Raw genomic sequence first — 24,500 nt, 5'->3', positions numbered from 1 at the left:
GGGGTTACAGGTGAGCAGGTGTGGCAGTGGGCGTGGCAGAGATGAGTGTCTCTTCCTGGTTCCTGGTGAGTGGCGGGGGCATGAGGCACCGCCTCCCCTGGGAGATGATCTTTGTTGGTCGAGACGACTGTGAACTCATGTTGCAGGTAAATCATATTTAGTTTTGTAGCGAGTCCAGAACGGAACTCGAACCCGGGTACTGGAGAACGCCAGCCCAACACTGTAGCCGTTATGCCTAAACTGTACTACCGCTGCTAATGTTATGGAGGTGCGTCGTACCACTCTGGCATGATGAGTAACCTAAAGACGTGCGGTAGCTCCCAGAGCTGATCTCTAGGCTTTAGTCTTGTCAAGAGACCTGGGTTCGAAATCTAGTGGGTCACACTGCTACAGGTGACTGCAGGACCAAATGTAATCTATGTCATCTGGATTATAAAGAGATTAGCAGGATTATATTGATTGACTGGATTATTGTGTCTTTAGTCCCGCAGTGTGGACAAACAGCATGCCGTTATCAACTATGAGCCAACCACAGACGAACATAAAGTCAAGGACCTGGGAAGCCTGAATGGGGTATGTAAGATTTGAATAAATATTAATATGAAATGATTCATGTGCTTCGTAAACTGTTCTAAACTGCTAATAACGATATTCCTTTCCTTCCAGACATTTGTGAATGATGTCAGAATACAGGAGCAGGTGTATATCACTTTGAAAATTGACGACAAGTTGAGGTTTGGATATGATATCCTGTCATGGTGCCATTTTGTCTTTGAAGCTTAGCCTACAGTAGATCATTGAAATGTCATCAATAGGAATGACAGCGACAAAAAAGGACTTCAAGACCAGAATACGGGTGTATAAAACTGTAACGTAATCACTCTTAATATACTTCCTGAAAAATCATCTAACCTTTCAAACTTACCGCTGTGACTAATGTATAATAGATTAGCATATCTGTTTCTGGACTGTACGTCGCTCTGAATAAGAATGTATGCCGTTAAACGACTAAAATGTTAAATATCTGTGCTATCTCCTGTAAAGAGCTAAGCCTGTGCTGTACAATCACCTTTCCTTAACCTGTCTCACATACCAACCTGTTCACTGTGGTGCGAGGAGAGCTCCATGTCCCCGAGGAAGCACTAAAGGTTGGTTGGACAGTAGGCTAAAGAAATAGCTAGTTCTCTTTCTGTGTTTCTTATCTCCTCGCCTTTTTCTCAACCATATTGGAGGAGAGGTTCCAAGGTCCCTCCCCTCTGATTTTCTTCTCCCATCCATTTTGAGAAGGAGGCGAGGAGAGAGGATGCGAGGACTCGAGGAAATATGAATTGAGAAAGAGCCCCAGTAAAATACGCTTACAAAGTACTATGAAAGGAAAAGCTCTGAGAAATACATTTTTTTCCTATACACTGGTTGATGCATGTTTAATGGAGATTATGTTCAGTCGAGAACGGCGGCAGTTTCTGCTGCATGTGGCAAAACTTCACTGCTTTTTTTCGAACGACAAAAAACATACTTTCTGAGGAACTTGGTGATACATTGTTCAGTTAGGCCTGTCTGAATCCTAACATGAGTTCTACATGCATACATTACTCTGATTTTGCGTGAATCATGAACTGATGCCAATTGAGATTTGCACAACAACAACAAAAATTCTATGCTTACAACCAAGACCGTGACTACTGTATAATTTCACTAATGCAAGGATGGATTGTCCCATGTATGTTGATGCAAACGTAGAAGAGCTCCTTATCAGACTTACCCATGTAATCATATCTCTAATGGTGTGAGCTCATCTCCTCTCTGTGTTGTCCTGTGTCCTCCTCTATCAGCATGAGAAGTTTAATAGTCAGCTCCTGCTGCAGATGGTAAAGCCTCCAGAAGCTGCTCCGGTACCATCCAGACCTGCAGTAGAGGTCAAGGCTGCAGCCGAGGGTGGTTCCGAGGGTGGCTCCGACGGGGCGGTGGCAGTGGGTAGTAAACCCCCTGAGACCAGCAGAGAGGGGGCCGGGGACGACAAGCTGGCAGGTGAGAGGGTCTGCACTCTGCATGGACCTTGGAGGGTGACACAGGTGACAGGATTAGGTTAACAGAGATGACAGAATTAGATGACAGAGGTGACAGGATTTTGGCGATGCCACACACCCACACAGTCTGTGCTGTGACAACCGTGTGTCCTGTATTTTTAGTTTCTTACGCTAGGCTGTCACCTAAATGTGATTCTAAAGTGCTCTGACTTGGAGACAAATTTGGAGGTCAAACTGTTCTTCCACAATATGTATTTTGGGGACTTGTGTGGGTACAAAGTGGTAGTTCGAGTTTGCAGAGGTCGTTGTTTGTTTCTCAGGGGACATTGCAGTAGACCAGTGGTTCTCAAACTTTTTATAGTCCCGTACCCCTTCAAACATTCAACCTCCAGCTGCATACCCCCTCTAGCACCAGGGTCAGCTGTACCCCCTCTAGCACCAGGGTCAACTGTACCCCCTCTAGAACCAGGGTCAGCTGTACCCCCTCTAGCACCAGGGTCAGCTGTACCCCCTCTAGAACCAGGGTCAGCGCACTCTCAAATGTTGTTTTTTACCATCATTGTAACCCTGCTACACACACACTATACGATACATTTATTAAACATAAGAATGAGTGTGAGTGGGAAATGATAAAGAGTTGTTATCGGACCAGGGCACAAACAATAATATAATAATCATCATTCATTTTGCTCTTTATTTAACCATCTTACATATAAAATCTTATTTGTTCATCAAGAATTGTGAATAACCACACAGGTTAATGAGAAGGGTGTGCTTGAAAGGATGCACATAACTCTGCAATGTTGGGTTGTATTGGACAGAGTCCCAGTCTTAAATCATTTTCAGTCTTTGCCTGTATTTAGTTTTCATGCTAGCGAGGGCCAAGAATCCATTCTCACATAGTTACGTGGTTGCAAAGGGCATCAGTGTCTTAACAGTGCAATTTTCCAAGGCAGGATACTCTTGAGTGCAGCCCAATCCAGAAATCTGTCAGTGGCTTCTGATTAAATGTAATTTTCACTTGTTGCAATTTCGATGAGGCTCTCTTGTTCAGATATCAGTAAGTGGACTGGAGGCAGGGCATGAAAGGGATCACAAATCCAGTTGTTTGTGTCATCCGTTTCAGGATATTACCTGCGTAAATGCGCATCCAACTCACTCAGGTGCTTCGCTATATCACATTTGACATTGTCCGTAAGCTTGAGTTCATTTGCACACAAAAAAATCATACAATGATGGAAAGACCTGTGTGTTGTCCTTGTTAATGCAGACAGAGAAGAGCTCCAACTTCTTAATCATAGCCTCACTTTTGTCCCGCACATTGAATATAGTTGCGGAGAATCCCTGTAATCCTAGATTCAGATCAATCAGACAAGAAAAAACATCAGCCAGATAGGCCAGTCGTGTGAGAAACTCGTCATCATGCAAGTGGTCAGACAAGTGAAAATGATGGTCTGTAAAGAAAACTTTAAGCTCATCTTTCAATTCAAAGAAACGTGTCAATACTTTGCCCCTTGATAACCAGCGTACTTCTGTATGTTGTAAAAGCGTTACATGGTCGCTGCCCATATCATTGCATAGTGCAGAAAATAGATGAGAGTTCAGGGGCCTTGCTTTAACAAAGTTAACCATTTTCACTGTAGTGTCCAAAAAGTATTTCAAGCTGTCAGGCATTCCCTTGGCAGCAAGAGCCTCTCGGTGGAAGCTGCAGTGCACCCAAGTGCCGTCGGGAGCAACTGCTTGCACGCTTTATTACCACTCCACTATGTCTACTTGTTATGGCTTTCGCGCCATCAGTACAGATACCAAAACATCTTGAACACCAAAGTCCATTTGATGTCACAAAACTGTCCAGTACTTTTAAAATATCCTCTCCTGTTGTCCTGGTTTCCAGTGGTTTGCAGAAGAAGATGTCTTCCTTAATTGACCCCCCATAAACGTAATGGGCATATACCAGGAGCTGTGCCAGGCCCGCCACGTCTGTTGACTCATCCAGCTGTAACGGACATATACTAGGAGCTGTGCCAGGCCCTCCACGTCTGTTGACTCATCCAGCTGTAACGGACATATACTAGGAGCTGTGCCAGGCCCGCCACGTCTGTTGACTCATCCAGCTGTAACGGACATATACTAGGAGCTGTGCCAGGCCCGCCACGTCTGTTGACTCATCTAGCTGCAACGCATAGAATTCACTGGCATGTATGCGAAGCAGTAATTGTTTCAAAGCATCTCCTGCCATGTCACGGATGCATCGTGAAACAGTGTTGTTTGATGAAGACATTGTCTGTATAGTTTTTTTGGCCTTTTCCCCCAGCTGTCCCTGCCATATATGTGGTAGCAGGAAGAATGAAGTCCTCCACAATAGTATGGGACTTGCCTGTCCTAGCCACTTGGTAGCTCACCATATAAGACGCTTCTAGCCCCTTCTCATTAATGGTATCTGTTGCTTTTATACACGAAAGTTTTATTAATTTTAGCTCAAAAAACTCCTGTGGCTTATTTTTCAAATTGGCATGTTTTGTTTCTAAATGTCTGCGCAAGAGTGAGGGTTTCATCGAGTTGTGAGATAGTTTTTGCACACTTTTGCACATATAACGCACTGTGGCTGGGGAAAGGCACTACTCCCAATATAAATGAACCCCAAATCAATGTAGTTCTCATCATATTTGTGCCTCTTCGATGGTCCAACGTCCCTGTCTGTTGTTCGGTGATTTCCCGGGTAAGGGGGCAGTAGCTCTTTGGCTGCATCAGATTCACAACTGGTTGCGTCCATGCTAGCTGGGCTAACAACAAATGTATAATAACTGATGCTAGCATCTGATGTGCTTGTGGAAGCAGAACAACTTGTGTTGTCGACAGGTGCAGGTTTAGTACTGCTGGTAGTAGTAGTACTACCAGTAGAGCTGGTATGTGTCTCAATGGACGCCGGCCTAACTTTTTTTAACCATTTATCAATTTTCGAGCAAACGGAATGACCAGCAGCTTCGTTTGGCTATTTACGGACCGTTAATGGAATTCCCGCAAGAGAGTAACGGTTAATGTGATTGGATGTTAATTATTTGACTAGGCTACCTGTATTTGACATTGCGTTGTTATTTCACTGAACGCTATTTGTGGCAGTGAAACGAGGCTACTCGTGCAAGAAAAAAACCTCACCCAAATGTATAGCCCTGTTGGAAAATATAAATGGACTGTTTGAAAATGTGAAGAATTATTTTTTTAAAATATATATATATTTTTTTTTAATGTATGTGAATCACATTTTTATTTGGCGTACCTTCCGAAGGCAATGCGCGTGGAGATACCTGCGGTAGACAAACTAGGAGGTTAAACTTGTTCTGTCACAATAGTCTTTTGGAAGACTGTGAGGAAACACAATTTCAGTTCAAAACAAAATCTGTGTCTTTCTCACTGACCTTGGTGTTGTTTCTTTCCCAGGGGACATTGCAGTACTAAAAAGGGGCACCCCTCTGTATGGCCAGCCTTCCTGGTGGGGGGACGGGGACGCAGACGATGAGAACTCTGGGAAGCAGGATGGGACGACAACTGACAGGAAGCAGGAGAGATCTGTGTCAGGTAGATGCTGTCTAGCCTGGAATACAGACTGAAGTTAGCTGTGTTTCACTTTGTCTGTCTGTCTGCCTGTCTGTCTGTGTGCCTGTTTATACATCAAAAACCACCCTACCAGATAACAGTAGACTTTTGCCTTTCTGGTAGCATAGGACAGCAATTTAATCTCAAAGTCTAAGTCCTTGTATTACGCCATGTTGATATCTGCTTCAAACGACAGATTGTAAAGACCCCAAGGAGACAACAGCCGGGGCCCAGGAGAATGGCCTGTATACCTCAAGCCAGGAGCCCAGTTACTTTGAGATCCCCTCCTATACCAATGAACCCCCCTCCCAAGACACGGAAGGCGCCACCACCACTAACCCCGCCTCCGGCCCTGAAGCCGTCCCCCAGGGCCACGCCTCCTTCACCATCGAGTTTGACCTGCAGGTGTCCAATAAGGTGGCGGTTAAGGACCGGGTGGCAAAGGCGGTGCCGGAGGTGAGGCCACGGCCCCCAAAGAAAGGCGCGGGAGAGGAGCTGAGCGCCCTGCAAACGGCCATGGTGGCGGCGGAGGTGAAAGTAGCTGATTGGCTGGCCCAGAACGAGATCCCATTGGCCCGTACGGAGTCGGTTGACAGAGTGGTGGAGGACGACGGGGAGAGCGTGAAGAGTGATGTGCCGGTTCAGCTGAAGAGTCTTAAAGGTAAGACCAACCAACCAATCACCATAAGAATAGAATTGAGATTTTTCCCTCAGCAAGTCGTCTTGCTATTGCATTACATAGCACTACACAGTTATTACACTATGAGACAGTTTCCCAAACACAGATTAAGATTAGTCCTTGATTTGAAAGCATGCGCATCGAAAGCGCTTCATAGTCTAGGACTATGCTTAATCGGTGTCTGGGAAACCAACCCAATAGGTTCATAGGATTATAACTGCACACACCAAACGTCCAACCCCCTTCTCTCTCGTTTCAGGTAGTAAACACGAGGACGGTACCCAGAGCGACTCAGAGAACGCAGCCGCGCTGGGCGAGCAACGCCGGGCCGCCCTCGAGGACCACTCCAGGGGGCTGTGGGGCGCCCGACTAGAGGGGTCAGGGGTCAAGATACGAGAGGGGCGCGCCAACGTCCCAGAGGGACTCTTTGCCGAGGAAGATAGCCCAGCCCGACGACACAGGTCCTCAGCTTCCAAAATGGCACCCATCGGAGGAGAGTTAAGAGAGAGAGAGAGGACCAAGGATTCCGTTCCTTACCACCGCGACCAACACCAACCGATAGGACTTGGGGAGGGGTGTCAGAATCGCCGTGGAGATGACTATAGCGACCGGGGGACCTATACCATAGAGATAGAGAACGAAGATAACCAAGAGGAGGAGGCCAGGAGAATGATTGACAAGGTGGGGATGGTAAATAGGACTTTAATGAGCTTAAACTGTCATTTAAATCCTGTTTCATCTGAATAACTCTTTTACACAGTCACTAGTCCCAGAATTGGTGTCTTTTTTGTCAAGGACATGGCCTCGTATTTACTGCAAGTGGTACTGTGCAAGTGCACTGATCCCATCTTTGTGTTGACCTCTCGATTGAATGTTTGGTTGAATATTTATTGAAGTCCATGTTCTGGCCCAGGTATTTGGTGTGGAGGACTACCAGACTCTGTCCAGGGTGGCGGGCTATCCTGACATCCAGAGAGAGAGACTGACCACTCAGAGGCCAGGCTCAGGAGACAGAGGCAAGCCTGGACGTATCGAACCAGAGGTAACAGCATTTCTGTCGGTCTACACAGAGACTCTCCATTGCAGAGGAGTGAAGGAGTTCAACTCCAAGTCAGACACTACTGTAGATTTGCTATTTTTATACTCCCAAGATTAAGACAGACCTCACACCTAAAGAAAGCTTTCAGTTTGATGCCATTCCTCGTGGGGAAAAAATACACATTTTTATAAAGAAAGGATACATGCTCTCAGAAGTGCGGTTGTGTTTGAAGTAGTCCTAAGCATTTTACCTGTAAATAATAGATGTGTACATGCCACTGTGACACTCTGACTAGTAGAATTTGTCCTCGTCTTCCCCTGTGCTCTAGTCTCTCCCCTTTATGTTGGGGACTGAGTGTTGTTCAATTTCGGTTTCTCCCCTGTTTGTCCTCCAGTCTCTCCCAGAGGAGCTGGTTGTGGGTGGTCCCAGGTGGGTCTCCCAATGGGCTACTCTGGCAGCCAGCCACATCAGGACTGACCCTGAGGGCTCTGGAGCTGAGTCCCATGTCCACTACCACACCGAGGACAGAGGTGCTACTGCTGGGTTTAGACCTGTTCTGAAATTGAAGTGCTTTGCTGTTTTTCAGTTGTTTTTCATTTATCAGTCATACCACTTTTTTCAGTATAAAGTCAATAATAACTAGAATAAAGAAAAGTGTTGGGTGTTGGATATTTATATTGCCAATATATGAGAGTTAGTTAGACACAGTAGATATTATTGTGTAGAAATGATTATGATGTTTTATACCCTGTCTCTCTATAGCTGAGATCAGTGAGTCCAGTCACTCTGCCTCCATGGCCTCCACCAGCTATACAGAGCGCAAGAGGAGAACCCTGCCCCAGCTCCCCTCCACCGAGGAGGCAACCCCAGGGGGGAGAAGATCCCCTTGTCCAGCTCACCACCCCTCCGATGTGGGGGAGAAACAGGACACTGAGCTCCAGGAGAAGGAGAACCAGGAGACAGGGAGAGGAGGGAGGACCAAGCCTGGTGGTGGAGGTGGTGGGGGTAGCCAGGCTGGTAGTGTGGGTGGAAGCACCAGAGGAAGTCCGAAAAAAGGCTCTCCAGCGAAGAACCAAGATGCGGGAAGCCGGAAAGAAACTGTGTTGGTGAAACTGCCTCCTCGGCCAGGGAGTAGTGGGGGGAAGAGACTGGAGGAGGCACGGAGGAGGAAGAAGGAGATGGAGGAGAAGGCTAAAGAAAGGGAGAGTGCTGGGAAGCCGCTTCTTAGACAAGAGAGCTTTACGGTGGATAGACCCAGCACCAACGTCCCCCAGGAGCTCATCCCACGGATTGACACGCAAACTGGGGCACGAATACTGACAAAGGAGGGCAGGGAGGATGGTACCACCCGGCAGAAGGACTCCGAGGCGGTGGCTGCGTTTCTGGAGACAACGGTATCAGACCTGGGTGAACCAATTAGCCAGTCCATCGAGGGTTCTTTGTCACCCGAGTCGGATGTGGACACCACCAGCACCGTTAGCCAGGCAGCGGGCGTCGGAGGGCGGAAGGTGGTCCACCAGAAGAGACGTACCCTAACTGCCCAGCAGAAAGAGAGGGAGAAGACGGTGCTGTGTTCCTCCACCAAGGGGCCTACCAGAGCCAGAGATAACCAGGATAGGAAACCCAAATCCAGACCGTCTGGAGGACAAGGGACCCGCCAAGCTGGTCGTGCCTGGACCTCCCTGGACCTAACAGATGACGACGTCAACTCCAACTCCCTCCTCTCCGACTCCCAACCCTCCTTACAGGAGGTTAGCTCCCACAGTTCCCACGCCAGAACCCAGGCCGGAAGCACCAGAGTGGAGGCTAGCACCAAGGCTAGCCGGGCTAAAAACACCCAGGCATCCAGCACCACCACAAACACCCTCAGTAAACCTACCACCACCTTGCCCAAGGTGCGGCCCACCCGGGCCTCGATACTCAGACGTGCCCGTTTGGGGGACTCCTCCGATACCGAACCAGCCGACATGGACCGGATGTCCGTAGCCTCCGAGGCTAGCACCACTAGCTCCAGGTCCGCGGCTCCTGGACCAGGGTTCCGGAGAGGCCTGTCCCGCATTGAGGCCCTGGCCCAGCCCAGGAAGCCCAGGATGGGATCTCCGTCTGCCCAGAGTGACTCAGAGGCCACAGGGGGCCGTAGCCGGGGGATAGGGGCTCGTAGCATTGCTACCGACTACGCCGTCCGACAGGGACTCAGAGGAGTCAGCAACATGGGAGGGATAATACCCAGGGCCAGGGCTAACAGCGCCTCCAAACTACCTGACAAGTCTAAGGGCTACATCACCCCCACAGGTAACATACTGTACTGTCTGATACAGAAGTAGTGTTTCTGAGTGACTGTTCTCCAGTAACTTGTCCACCGCAATGTTTGATTTGGTATCATGTTTGTGCTATAGTCTTTGTAGGTTCTGTCATTATTCAGCATCTTTATGTATGTATATGTATGAGTAAAATGTGTTGTGTTGTATGAGTAAAATCTCTTCTCTATGGACAGTTGTGTGTATCTAGTAGTGGTGAAGCCCTCAATCACTACTACGTCTACTGACAAAACATCTTCTCTTGACTCCAGCGGGTGGCCGGTGGCGCCGGATGCCCATGGACTACGCCTCCACCTCGGAGGACGAGTTCGGCTCCAACCGCCACCCGTCCAAGCACGGCGGTCCCGCCCGGCAGTTTGCGTCGCCGCGGCTGACCCAGCTGGGTGGCTCCGCCCCTGCCACGCCCAGTCCAGGAGGTATAGCAGCTCTGAGGCAGCAGTCAGCAGGCAGAGAACAGGAGGAGTACATGAAGGACTGGACCACTCACAGTGAAGAGATCGCCAGGTATGGAGGAGCAGTCTGTACTGTACATATACAGAGAAACTGTAGGGTCAATTCCATAGGGGAGCAATCTCACTAGGCCTATACAATATAATAGGGTCAATTCTATAGGGGAGCAATCTCACTAGGCCTATACAATATAATAGGGTCAATTCTATAGGGGAGCAATCTCACTAGGCCTATACAATATAATAGGGTCAATTCTATAGGGGAGCAAGTTACTTTGAGAACCAGTATAACCTCAAAAGTATCCATTTTGCAACATTCATTATTTCACTTCATGAACTATATACCCACAATAATACACAATAGAAGTCAAATCAAGGGTATTTAACTGATTCATTCCCTGTATGTTGACAGGATCAGTCAGGACCTAGCCAAAGACCTGGCCATGCTGGCCAGGGAGATCCATGACGTGGCCGGAGAGATCGACTCAGTCAGCCCAGCCGCGAGTGCTGCCACTGACCCAGGAGCCATGGTACTACACATCCCACGATGGAATAATCCCACTTTATGTAGCTGTTGACATCAGTCATGATTTCCTCAAAAGTCTGAGCTACATGTATATATCAGGGCCCATATTCATAAAGCGTCTCAGAGTAGGAGTGCTGATCTAGGAATATGATCTAAATTCTAAAAACTGAGCCTAGATCAGTACTCCTTTCAGAAGCTATATAAATACGGGTCCTGACGCCTGCTCCTTGTGAATATTGTGGATTTACAGTACCTGTCAAAAGTTTGGACACACCTACTCATTCAAGGGTTTTTATTTGTTTGTACTATTTTCTACATTGTAAAATAATAGTGAAAACATCAAAACTATGAAATATCACATATGGAATCATATAGTAACCAAAAAAAGTGTTAAACAAATAAAAATTGATTTTAGATTTTAGATTCTTCAAAGATTCTTTCCCTTGATGACAGTTTTTCACACTCTCTCAACCAGCTTCACCAGGAATGCTTTTCCAACAGTCTTGAAGGAGTTCCACCATATGCTGAGCACTTGTTGGCTGCTTTTCCTTCACTCTGTGGTCCCAAACCATCTCAATTGGGTTGAGGTCTATGATTGTGGAAGCCAGGTCATCTGATGCAGCATTTCATCACTCTCCTTCTTGGTCAAAAAGCTCTTACACAGCCTGGAGGTGTGTTGGGTCATTGTCTTGTTGAAAAACAAATGATAGTCCCACTAAACCAGATGGGATGGCGTATTGCTGCAGAATGTTGTGGTAGCCATGTTGGTTAAGTGTGCCTTGAATTCTAAATAATTCACAGACAGTGTCACCAGCAAAGCACTCACACACCTCCTCCTCCATGCTTCATTGTGGGAACTACAAATACAGAGATCATCCGTTCACCTACTCTGCGTCTCACAAAGACACAGCTGTTGGGAACAAAAATCTCAAATTTGGACTCATCAGACCAAAGGACAGATTTCCACCGGTCTCATGTCCATTGCTCGTGTTTCATGGCCCAAGCAAGTCTTTTCTTATTATTGGTGTCCTTTAGTAGTGGTTTCTTTGCAGCAATTCGACCATGAAGGCCTGATTCACGCAGTCTCCTCTGAACAGTTGATGTTGAGATGTGTCTGTTACTTGCCCTCTCTGAAGCATTTATTTGGGCTGCAATCTGAGGTGCAGTTAACTCTACTGACCTTATCCTCTGCAGCAGAGGTAACTATAGGTTTTCCTTTCCTGTGGCGGTCCTCATGAGAGCCAGTTTCATCATAGCGCTTGATGGTTTTTGCAACTACACTTGAAGAAACTTTCAAAGTACTTGAAATGTTCCACATTAACTGACCTTCATGTCTTCAAGTAATGATGGACTGCCGTTTCTCTTTGCTTATTTGAGCTGTTCTTGCCATAATATGGACTTGGTCTTTTACCAAATAGGGCTATCTTCTGTATACCACCCCTACCTTGTCACAACACAACGGATTGGCTCAAAAGCATTTAGAAGGAAATAAATTCCACAAATGAACTTTTAACTAGGCACACATGTTAATTTAAATGATTTCCAGGTTAGTACCTCATGAAGCTGGTTGAGAGAATGCCAAGCGTGTGTAATGAACACGATGGGAGACAGCTGGGTCCAGGGACAGGCTGAAGGTCATACACAGTACAGGCAGGGAAAAGGCTAGTAGCGTAGTCCGGGAGATCAGGCAATAGGTTACAATACAATAGGTTAAAATAGAGGCATGGAATAGTCAAAAGGCGTCGTTATTGAGGCAGTCAATAACTATCATACAGGAGGATTAACTAACAGGACCACCAGCGCTCCGAATAGAAGTGTGTCACAAAACAAACAATACCTCACGGTGATGGGGTGGAAAGAACTGAACTAAATAGTTTGTGATAATGACATACAGGTGTGTGAACAGGTGATCAGAATTCAGGTGATTGGGATCTGGAGAGTGAGCTGCGTTCAGGGGATCTACGTGTTTGAGAGTGTGAGTTGGAAGCAGACGTTACAGCGTGTGCAAAGCTGTCATCAAGGCAAATGGTGGCTACTTTGAAGAATCTCAAATATCAAATAGATTTTTATTTGTTTAACACTTTTTTTGGTTACTACATGATTCCATTCGTGTTATTTCATAGTTTTGATGTCTTCACTATTATTCTACAATGTAGAAAAGAGTCAACAAATGATGTAGATGTGTCCAACCTTTTGACTGGTACTGTATATATCAGAAAACAATTTACTTTGTATTGGGTTCTTTGCCCAGTTGGAGGAGCGGGTTTTTGACGATGGCTTGGATCTGGGGAGTGTCCCGTCAACAGAGAGCATTCTGGGTAATAACGTCCGCCCCGTGGAGCTCCGGCCACGCAACTCTAACAGACAGGGTCCCCGCGCCATTCGCCGCCAGACCTGGAACAGAGAGGACGTGAGTTGTTGCTGCTTGAAATCCAAACTAAAAAAGTGAAAGTATTTGATTGTACTCTGGTTTAGCTTGGTTTCTAGTTGGTTTCAGCTTGTCTTTATCCAATGTGTGTTTATAATGACAATGGCAACATTACTTGTTTGAGATTTTTTTTTAAACGTTTGAAAAACAGTCGTTAGAGAGAGAGACAAAATACAGCCCATCAACCAAAAGGACTTGATGTCAGGGTGAATTGACCCTATCCCATCAGAAACCTACTGTATTATTGATGAAACAGTGTGTAACTTGAAAAGGTTTTAATAAACCAATTAGGCACATTTTAGCAGTCTTGATATAACATTTTGAACTGAAATGCAATGATTCATTGGATCAGTCTAAAACTTTGCACATACACTGCTACCATCTAGCGGCCAAAATCTAAATTGGCCGCTAGATGGTAGCAGAATATGGCAGCAGAATAGTGGTATCAAGGATATGCATATCCTTGATTCAATGCCTGAGCTACAGGCAGTTAGATTTGGGTATGTCTTTTTAGGCGAAAATTTAAAAAAAGGGTCAGATCCTTATGAGGTTATTAATAACACATTTATTAATATATTAATGATGGATGATGCTGGTTTCTGGGAGATTTGGGCAAAAAATAAGCTATTCTATATCTAATATCCTCATGGTTTTGTGACTGCATATAGCCTTGGTATCCCTGCCTGTCCTAGTTATTATGCTATTTTAGGTGTTTACTGAAACACCTCTTACATAAGTCCTCCTCTTTTCCTTGTTGTTTCCCCTCAGGCGGTGTTGGACAGTTTACTATTAGCATCTGTGACCCAGCTCTCTGCACGGATACGCCATTCTGTGGACAAAACAGCAGGCAAAATCAGGTAGGCATCACCTTTCATCATGATTCACTCAAAGAAAAGGAATGTGAAATAATGAATTCCCTGATTTTGATGATGAGGCGTTAGGAGTGCTTTATGAGTTGCAAGTAAACCCAAGCGGTGTGAAATAATAGGCTCGTTTTAAACTTTGAAGAAATTCTATTTTGAATACATGCAGCTACATGCTGTGCTTTGAACTGGATCAAATCCGGATAATGACAAGGAAGAATCAGTAGTGTTGTGTAAGATATGATGGCTTGTATCCGAGAAAATACTGTATGCTAATTTGGATACTATGAATGACACTTCATAAAGGTTAAGATGACAACTTGAAACATCCACCCTCACTTTTTAAACATCAGAAACCACTTTCATGTTCCCCCTCAACCTCAATTTCACACAAATTATTTTTGAAAACTTCTCCAGGATATTATTCAAAGATAAGGACCGGAAATGGGACGAGATTGAGAATAAACTCCAAGCCGAGCATGACTCTCTACTCCTCAAGACTTCCAGCACGGTAAGGTGCCAGACCCCTACTGTCCTTACCTCACACCTTGTCTCTTGCTGTACCACCCAGCTGCTGTGATAAATGACTGCAGAGGACCGGTGGAAATATTTTCAAGTTCAGGTTTCAAGGTGTATTAGTCGTAGGTAGCGTATACACATAGTATACACCGTCCAACCAAATGTGTACTCGCAGGTTCCTTCTGGACAGTGCAACCACAATAAAACAAAATAAAAGATAATAGTAACATAAAGTTAATGGTTCGGTAGAATAGAATAAACATTTCAGCATAAGTATAATACAGGAAGGCACAATTTAGTCCAATATTTACATGTGTTTTGGGTGGCAAGTGTTTAAATTGTGCAGTATTTCGAAACAATAATAACATTCTGGTAGAGGCAGTTGTGATATGTGTGTAGCATGAATGTTTATGTGTCTGGTGTGGGTGTGTGAATGCTTGAGTCAGGGAGTGCATGTGTGCTAGCTAGGGTGTGGAGAATCAGAGCAGGTGGTCAGTCCAGTTCATGTGTTCAGCAGTCTGATGGCTTGTAGATAGAAACTGTCTCTAAGCCTGTTGGTATCAGACCTCGTGCTCCGATACCATCTGCCCAACGGGGCGGGAGTGAACAGCTCGTGGCTGGGGTCTGTGGAGTCCTTGATGATGCTGCGGACCTTCCTCAGGCACCGTTTCGAGTAGATGTCCTGGATAGGTGGGAGCACAGTCCCAGTGATGTACTGGGGCCATCTTCACCACCCGCTGGAGGGCCTTGCGGTCATAGACAGAGCAATTCCAGGCCATGACGCTCTCGGTGGTGCAAGAGAAGTGCCTGCTTAACATCTAAACACAAACCAGAGAGTGCTTATTTGGGGTGATGATGCAACATAACTTTGGGACGGTAAATAATTGATGTCTTCTACCACCATCTGGGAAGCTCAGATTAGTTTTAAGGGGGTAAGGACATGTTTCTCAAACCTGCCCCCCGGTCTGCACAGTCACATTTGTTTAATTGAGATGTGAGTTGGCATCACTTTCTGAATCAAGATAATAAGTCACTTCCTCCCAATTCTGAAAGTATAAGTTTCCCTCCCTCTGTCTTTCTCTCTCTCTCTCCCTCCCTCTCTTGCACTCTCTCACTCCCTGTCTTTCTCTCTCTCTGAGAGTATAACATAAAATTCGACAACAGTATCAAACATCACATCAGAATCAAGTGCCACTCTCGGATGAGCGGCGATAATATGTCCGTCCTGGGATTTGAACCGACAACCTTTCAGTCCCACCTCCCTATATCAGCTATCCCTCCTCACTGTCCTCCCGTATTATAAAGTGTCTCAGAGTAGGAGTGCTGATCTAGGATCAGGTCCCTCATGTTCATATCATTTTATTAATTATGATCTAAAAGCCTAAACTGATCCTAAATCAGAACTTCTATTCAAGCTGGAGGAGAGGAGCAGTCCAAAAAATACTGCCTTGCTCAGGAACACGGTTGTAAATTGAGACTGAACACAGTGACTGGCCTTAGGCTACCTCTCAGTGATGTGTCTGTTCACTAGAGTCCAAATGGAGGGGATGACTATGCCACGTTTTAATTGCTTCAACTTTTCCCAGTAGAAAGGAGGAAGGTAATAAGGGTCAATCGGATGTTGTTGCTGTTGTTGTTGTTGTATAGGGGAGGTAACAGGTAACATCAATGTCTTATCGTGAACGGTATCCCTTCTTCAATTCCCTAAACAATTTTTGTGTGTTTTGTTGACCATTTTGTTTGTTGTGTGGTTGTTTACCAGGAGATCACCACCATCCTCCAGGATCTGAAGAGAGTGGAGAGACAGTTACTAGGTAAGAGTCCTGCGACAGTCATATGTGATTTGACTTCAGATGTATATAGTACAAGTCATAGAGATATACAGTTAGCATCTGCACAGAGCATCTATATTCAAACTCATTTCATCATATCAATCATCACATTATTATATATAAATAAATCTTCCATTCTCTGATTGGTTGATTGTTTGCTTGATTGACTGATTGACAGACATCCTCTTTGATTGACTGATTGTCAGACCTTCTCCTCTTTGATTGACTGATTGTCAGACCTTCTCCTCTTTGATTGACTGATTGTCAGACCTTCTCCTCTTTGATTGACTGATTGCCAGACCTTCTCCTCTTTGATTGACTGATTGCCAGACCTTCTCCTCTTTGATTGACTGATTGTCAGACCTTCTCCTCTTTGATTGACTGATTGCCAGACCTTCTCCTCTTTGATTGACTGATTGCCAGACCTTCTCCTCTTTGATTGACTGATTGTCAGACCTTCTCCTCTTTGATTGACTGATCGCCAGACCTTCTCCTCTTTGATTGACTGATTGTCAGACCTTCTCCTCTTTGATTGACTGATTGTCAGACCTTCTCCTCTTTGATTGACTGATTGCCAGACCTTCTCCTCTGACTGACTGATTGCCAGACCTTCTCCTCTTTGATTGACTGATTGCCAGACCTTCTCCTATTTGATTGACTGATTGCCAGACCTTCTCCTCTTTGATTGACTGATTGCCAGACCTTCTCCTCTTTGATTGACTGATTGCCAGACCTTTTCCTATTTGATTGACTGATTGCCAGACCTTCTCCTCTGACTGACTGATTGACATTCCTTCTCCTCTTTGATTGACTGATTGACCGTCCTTCTCCTCTTTGATTGACTGATTGACCGTCCTTCTCCTCTTTGATTGACTGATTGCCAGACCTTCTCCTCTGACTGACTGATTGACATTCCTTCTCCTCTTTGATTGACTGATTGCCAGACCTTCTCCTCTTTGATTGACTGATTGACCGTCCTTCTCCTCTTTGATTGACTGATTGACCGTCCTTCTCCTCTTTGATTGACTGATTGACCGTCCTTCTCCTCTTTGATTGACTGATTGACCGTCCTTCTCCTCTTTGATTGACTGATTGACCGTCCTTCTCCTCTTTGATTGACTGATTGACCGTCCTTCTCCTCTTTGATTGACTGATTGACCGTCCTTCTCCTCTTTGATTGACTGATTGACCGTCCTTCTCCTCTTTGATTGACTGATTGACCGTCCTTCTCCTCTTTGATTGACTGATTGACCGTCCTTCTCCTCTTTGATTGACTGATTGACCGTCCTTCTCCTCTTTGATTGACTGATTGACCGTCCTTCTCCTATTTGATTGACTGATTGCCAGACCTTCTCCTCTGACTGACTGATTGACATTCCTTCTCCTCTTTGATTGACTGATTGCCAGACCTTCTCCTCTGACTGACTGATTGACATTCCTTCTCCTCTTTGATTGACTGATTGACCGTCCTTCTCCTCTTTGATTGACTGATTGACCGTCCTTCTCCTCTTTGATTGACTGATTGACATTCCTTCTCCTCTTTGATTGACTGATTGCCAGACCTTCTCCTCTTTGATTGACTGATTGCCAGACCTTCTCCTCTTTGATTGACTGATTGCCAGACCTTCTCCTCTTTGATTGACTGATTGCCAGACCTTCTCCTCTTTGATTGACTGATTGTCAGACCTTCTCCTCTTTGATTGACTGATTGCCAGACCTTCTCCTATTTGATTGACTGATTGCCAGACCTTCTCCTCTTTGATTGACTGATTGCCAGACCTTCTCCTCTTTGATTGACTGATTGCCAGACCTTCTCCTCTTTGATTGACTGATTGACAGACCTTCTCCTCTTTGATTGACTGATTGCCAGACTTTCTCCTCTTTGATTGACTGATTGCCAGACCTTCTCCTATTTGATTGACTGATTGCCAGACCTTTTCCTATTTGATTGGCTGATTGCCAGACCTTCTCCTCTGACTGACTGATTGACATTCCTTCTCCTCTGACTGACTGATTGACCGTCCTTCTCCTCTTTGATTGACTGATTGACATTCCTTCTCCTCTTTGATTGACTGATTGCCAGACCTTCTCCTCTGACTGACTGATTGACCGTCCTTCTCCTCTTTGATTGACTGATTGACCGTCCTTCTCCTCTTTGATTGACTGATTGACCGTCCTTCTCCTCTTTGATTGACTGATTGCCAGACCTTCTCCTCTGACCTTGACCGTCCTTCTCCTCTTTGATTGACTGATTGCCAGACCTTCTCCTCTTTGATTGACTGATTGACCAGACCTTCTCCTCTTTGATTGACTGATTGACCTTCTCCTCTTTGATTGACTGACCTCCTTCTCCTCTGATTGACTGATTGACCGTCCTTCTTTCTCCTCTCCTCTTTGATTGACTGATTGACCAGACCTTCTCCTCTTTGATTTGATTGACTGATTGACTGATTGACCGTCCTTCTCCTCTTTGATTGACTGATTGACCATCCCTTCTCCTCTTTGATTGACTGATTGACATTCCTTCTCCTCTTTGATTGACTGATTGACCGTCCTTCTCCTCTTTGATTGACTGATTGACATTCCTTCTCCTCTTTGATTGACTGATTCCTCCTTCTCCTCTTTGATTGACTGATTGCCAGACCTTCTCCTCTTTGATTGACTGATTGCCAGACCTTCTCCTTCTCCTCTTTGATTGACTGATTGACCGTCCTTCTCCTCTTTGATTGACTGATTGACCGATTCCTTCTCCTCTTTGATTGACTGATTGACAGACCTTCTCCTCTTTGATTGACTGATTGACTTTGATTGATTGCCAGACCTTCTCCTTCTCCTCTTTGATTGACTGATTGCCAGACCTTCTCCTCTTTGATTGACTGATTGACCGTCCTTCTCCTCTTTGATTGACTGATTGACATTCCTTCTCCTCTTTGATTGACTGATTGACCTTCTCCTCTGACTGACTGATTGACCGTCCTTCTCCTCTTTGATTGACTGATTGACCGTCCTTCTCCTCTTTGATTGACTGATTGACCGTCCTTCTCCTCTTTGATTGACTGATTGACCGTCCTTCTCCTCTTTGATTGACTGATTGACCGTCCTTCTCCTCTTTGATTGACTGACATTCCTTCTCCTCTTTGATTGACCGTCCTTCTCCTCTTTGATTGACTGATTGACCGTCCTTCTCCTCTTTGATTGACTGATTGACCGTCCTTCTCCTCTTTGATTGACTGATTGACCGTCCTTCTCCTCTTTGATTGACTGATTGACCGTCCTTCTCCTCTTTGATTGACTGATTGACCGTCCTTCTCCTCTTTGATTGACTGATTGACCGTCCTTCTCCTCTTTGATTGACTGATTGACATTCCTTCTCCTCTTTGATTGACTGATTGACCGTCCTTCTCCTCTTTGATTGACTGATTGACCGTCCTTCTCCTCTTTGATTGACTGATTGACCGTCCTTCTCCTCTTTGATTGACTGATTGACATTCCTTCTCCTCTTTGATTGACTGATTGACCGTCCTTCTCCTCTTTGATTGACTGATTGACCGTCCTTCTCCTCTTTGATTGACTGATTGACATTCCTTCTCCTCTTTGATTGACTGATTGACCGTCCTTCTCCTCTTTGATTGACTGATTGACCGTCCTTCCCCTCTTTGATTGACTGATTGACCGTCCTTCTCCTCTTTGATTGACTGATTGACCGTCCTTCTCCTCTTTGATTGACTGATTGACATTCCTTTCTCCTCTTTGATTGACTGATTGACCGTCCTTCTCCTCTTTGATTGACTGATTGACCGTCCTTCTCCTCTTTGATTGACTGATTGACCGTCCTTCTCCTCTTTGATTGACTGATTGACCGTCCTTCTCCTCTTTGATTGACTGATTGACCGTCCTTCTCCTCTTTGATTGACTGATTGACCGTCCTTCTCCTCTTTGATTGACTGATTGACCGTCCTTCTCCTCTTTGATTGACTGATTGACCGTCCTTCTCCTCTTTGACTGACTGATTGACAGACCACCTCTTTCATTGACTTAGACCTTCTCCTTCTCCTCTTTGCTCCACAGTGATTGATGTGATGGTGGATCCGGACGGCACCCTGGATGCCCTGACCAGCCTGGGACTGACCAGCCCTCTGACCGACCGGCAGAGGGTCAGTCCTGGGGCAGCGGGGCCCTCCGCTGCCAGTCACCCCCCTGGAGGTAGTAATGGAGAAGGCCCTTCTAGCAGCACCCTGTCGGCCCCCAGCGGTGGAACCTCCTCGGGGGCCTCAGGCACCTCTACCCAGGTGGCAGAGAGAGATCTGGGACTCCATGTGAATAATAATCTGCCCTCTAGTGGTGGAGAACAGAACTGTGTGGTTCATAAATGAGGAGGATCCTGGATCTAGAACACACTACTAAAGTACAACTACCTAAACACTTGCGTGGAGGGGCCCTGATTGAGGCTCACTACTAGGGAGGATGGTAAAAGACTTGGAGAGATGGGACTCCCACTGGGCACAGATGTCAATTCAATGTCTATTCTACATTGGTTCAACGTAATTCCATTGAAATGACGTGGAAACTACGTTGACTCAACTAGTGTACGCCCAGTGGGTTGATATTTCCTTCAATGTCTGGACAAACCTCCTGAACATCAGACCTGACCAAAAGAGAAGTAAATAAACACTTTTTAATCTTTGTCTATGACATACCAATCCGTTTGTTCATAAGAATGAGAGCCAACAGTGAGCTTGTTCTGTAGCTATAACATGTATATAGAAGGGTTGTGAAAGGATTATGTACTGTCAATACAATCTATGTACCAGCACATGTCCTACTGTCCGTTATCAACACTACTATATCAATATTCTTGGAACACGTTTGAAAAGTATCAAGAGTTCTTTTGCATTATGGTCTGCTAACTGCACCTGCTTCTGGTTGATTGATGACTTTTCAGAAGACTTATCATATGATTCTGTTTGTGTTCGACAGTGTTGTGTAACACCGTGTAACTTTACACACTAAAAACAAGTGCTTCTATATAGTGGCAAATAAGGGTTCTTTGGCTTTGGTTCTTTAACCATACTCATAAGGTTCTAATTGGAACCTGTATGGTGCTATGAAGAACCTTTTCCGTTAAAAATAGGTTACATATAGAGCCAAAAAGGGTTCCGCTGTGGTTCCAACCATTTTGGGGGCTATATAGAACCCTTTTTTTTATGGAGAATGGTTCTGTAAAGAACCTTCTCAATCTCAAAGGTTGTTTAATTCAGATGTAATAGATATTATATTGTTAAAATTCCATCGTTTTTTTAATTGTTGAATCAGGTGTGCTAGCTCTGGAACAGTTGGGGGTTCCTGAGGAGAGAATTGATAACTACTTAGTCAACCGCTCTCAATTGACACAAGGCCATACGTGAGTTTGTCACTGGCTATAGTCACATATTGTATCGCATATAACAGCATAACCCAACAGATTAGAGCAACTGAAATTACACTCAACACTCATGGTTGGACAAAGCTGTTAGCAAACCACTCCCCAAAATATTCAAATGAGCCGCCGTCCCTACATTGCTAAAAGCAGAGAACCATTGAAAGGCTCAAAGGCTTATTTGGGTTAGTATGGTTCCACATAGAATCATCACCCTTCCCAAAGAACCCTTGAGGAACCCTCTTTTCTTAGTGTGCAGGCTACTATTTACAAGCGATGAAGTCACTGTTTTGACTGATAAGCTTGCATTTGACTGATGAGCTTGCATTTGACTGTTGCCTGATTGACAGTCTGCTTTGTGGTTACAACCCCTCTTTGGGGGCTATATAGACCCCAAATTACAACAAAAACTAAATGGACACCATGGTTCAGCATTGCAGAAAATAACTCAGTGTCTTTCTGAAAATACTTTTCAGAATATCCCGCTAATATGCATAGCATAGCTCTGCAAATATTGTGAATATGACCATATAGCATTCTGTGTCTGTTAGCTGACTTGTAGCACTTGCAACTTGCTGCGCTTGTTCTAATATTACGATTTTTCCACTAAAGAGAGACCAATATTATTCTTTATTTATTCAGATGAAAAGACATAGGGTATGTACAGTGTTATGTGTCCATTTAAATGTGTATAATATTTATAATTCTCCCATCCATGCCTTCCCGTGTGGAGTGATACAGTATCTTAAGAATGATGGATCAAAGATAGCTGTACCGTATGTTACTAATAACTAACTACTGTAGGCACGGTGGTAAAGTAGCTTCCTGAAAAATGTGTTCCTGAAAGTAGTCCCCATATCCAAGTGTATTACGTCACAAAGTGCCCATTGTCTAAACCATTGTTGATGAAACGATAAGATGGAAATAGCCTGGGTGCCACATGTCTGGCATGAGAATTGCGTAAGGAGTTGGAAAGATTGCAGAAGCAGACTGGCACGCGGGCTAGGAGGTGTAGCTAAGCTAACGTTTGTTGATTTGCACATGTTAAAACTGCGGTGATTCGCCACAGGGTGGTGTTAGTAAGGATACGTAACATCTGTTGACCAAAACAGGCCTGGGTGTACTCCTTGTGGATGCTGGGTTTCATTGGAACTTGTTTTTTACTGAGAACTGGTTTTGATTATCCATTATGATTGAGTCCACTGTAGGCTGGTGAGGGGAGGACGGCTCATAATAATGACTGGAAGGAAGAGAATGGAATGGTATCAAACACAAGGAAACCATGTGTTTGACGTGTCAATACCATTCCATTAATTCCATTCCAGCCATTACTATGAGCCTGTCCTCCCCAATTAAGGCACCACCAGCCATCTGTGATTGTGTCATGGAATACACACTAGTGTTCTGGTTAACGTACTTGAAGAACCCTTATGAAGCGAAGAGATCTGAGTAAAAACCAGCATAGAAAGGGATAGTCAGAGACCAGGATCATGTTGTCGGGAGAAAACGTTTTGAAATGGAGTTAAGCGGGTAGGTAACCACTCATTTTCATTATCCGTTGCAAAACAGTTTGCTACAGTGTGCCCTACTGAACATGACCAAGTGCTGAGAGAAACCATGACATGGACCGGGAAATTAAATGGACCCAGGAAGTCAAATGGACCAGGAAGTAGCTCTATATACCCCATAGAGCTAGATAGAGGACACAACATTGTATCTGTCCCTTTATGGTGTCTGTGAGAGCATACAGCACCATTGAGGCCATCTCCATTTTGAAGTGGTTACTTTTCTTATTCTACTACTATGAGTTGGTAAACAAACTGAAAGGGTGCACACTGCCACCTGGAGTGTGTTGTTTGAACAGGTATAAATCCAAGGTTTATGATTTACTGCCACCTGCAGTTATGGAATGTTTGTTCACAAGTGTAATTCATTGGCTGATCCCTCCTGATGAGCTGGTTTGAATGATGTGATCCTTTCTTAACCCATAAGAAGTCCCACCCAGTTCTACTTAAAAATGGTGTAAGTCCTCAATGGTGCTGCCCATGCTAAAATGGCTTTTAGACACTAGAGTCCTCTATCTACCTCTATGATATACCCATACTGTATCTGTATGTCCTGCCTCATACCAATGTTTACACATGAATGTAACCTGATCGTAAATGTTGATGTTTCTCAGCCAAAACAGCTTGATTATTAATAAAGAAAATAGCATTTTGTGTCTTATTAGTAAGGTCTTTATTGTCTTTATGTCATTTCAAACCTTTGACATGTTTCTGCTTGTATATTTTGTACGGATAGGTTTTCTAATTGTCATGATGTATTTGTTATCTTGGTAAGATAATGGTTACATGATTTTTTTTGTTTGTCTACTTTCCACTGGTTTTAATAAAATGCATGATTATCATTGACAGTTTTTTCATGTGAATTTCAACGGAACATACAGGACACACAGAACATAGAAATAGAATTATTAGAATGGACCGCCCCATTCAAGTCAAAACCATTTCCATTCTGTAAATTCTATTTCTATGGCTCAGAAGGGCCGTCTGCGGTGCTCTGTTAATTACTCTGTCTTAAGATATTCTGTTCCACTTGTTTAATCCCCCTGCAGTGTAAAAAGCTGCTCCCCTTTTGTCATACTGGGCTACTGATGCTGCTGCTGCATAGCATGTGTTTTCGGAGCTCTGATTCCACTGGGAGAATCGTGGGTTTTCAGAATTAAGTTGAGGCTTGTTACCTAACTGTGGTTTTGAATGTCTTTGGGGTTTTACATGGAAATGAAAGATTAAAAGTGCGCTGGCCTCGTT

The 24,500-nt window shown here is 44.7% G+C and overlaps 1 protein-coding gene and 1 long non-coding RNA gene across 3 annotated transcripts; one reads left to right on the top strand and one right to left on the bottom strand.

The window, feature by feature from the left end:
- On the top strand, positions 1-24,500 carry LOC118376328 (centrosomal protein of 170 kDa-like). Of its 2 annotated transcripts, none has more exons than XM_052527824.1 (18): positions 1-146; positions 484-573; positions 667-748; positions 1,093-1,148; positions 1,833-2,028; positions 5,466-5,603; positions 5,818-6,282; positions 6,560-6,981; positions 7,214-7,342; positions 7,734-7,869; positions 8,102-9,631; positions 9,909-10,161; positions 10,519-10,636; positions 12,884-13,042; positions 13,829-13,917; positions 14,341-14,434; positions 16,205-16,256; positions 20,343-24,500. In XM_052527824.1, exons 1-18 carry the CDS (start codon positions 42-44, stop codon positions 20,645-20,647), a joined length of 4,419 nt encoding a protein of 1,472 aa, XP_052383784.1. In that variant the 5' UTR covers positions 1-41; the 3' UTR covers positions 20,648-24,500. The 2 variants fall into 2 exon arrangements, with proteins under 2 accessions (XP_052383784.1, XP_052383783.1); XM_052527823.1 differs by having other exon boundaries at positions 6,560-6,990.
- On the bottom strand, positions 1,918-12,606 carry LOC127932316 (uncharacterized). Its single transcript, XR_008144820.1, has 3 exons — positions 12,187-12,606; positions 5,444-5,573; positions 1,918-2,055 (listed from the first exon to the last, which is right to left on the bottom strand). It is a non-coding gene; the product is annotated as an uncharacterized LOC127932316 (long non-coding RNA).

This window comes from Oncorhynchus keta, chromosome 10, assembly GCF_023373465.1.
Source record: "Oncorhynchus keta strain PuntledgeMale-10-30-2019 chromosome 10, Oket_V2, whole genome shotgun sequence".
In the NCBI taxonomy this organism is placed as follows: domain Eukaryota; kingdom Metazoa; phylum Chordata; class Actinopteri; order Salmoniformes; family Salmonidae; genus Oncorhynchus; species Oncorhynchus keta.
This window is presented reverse-complemented; position numbering and strand designations above follow the sequence as displayed.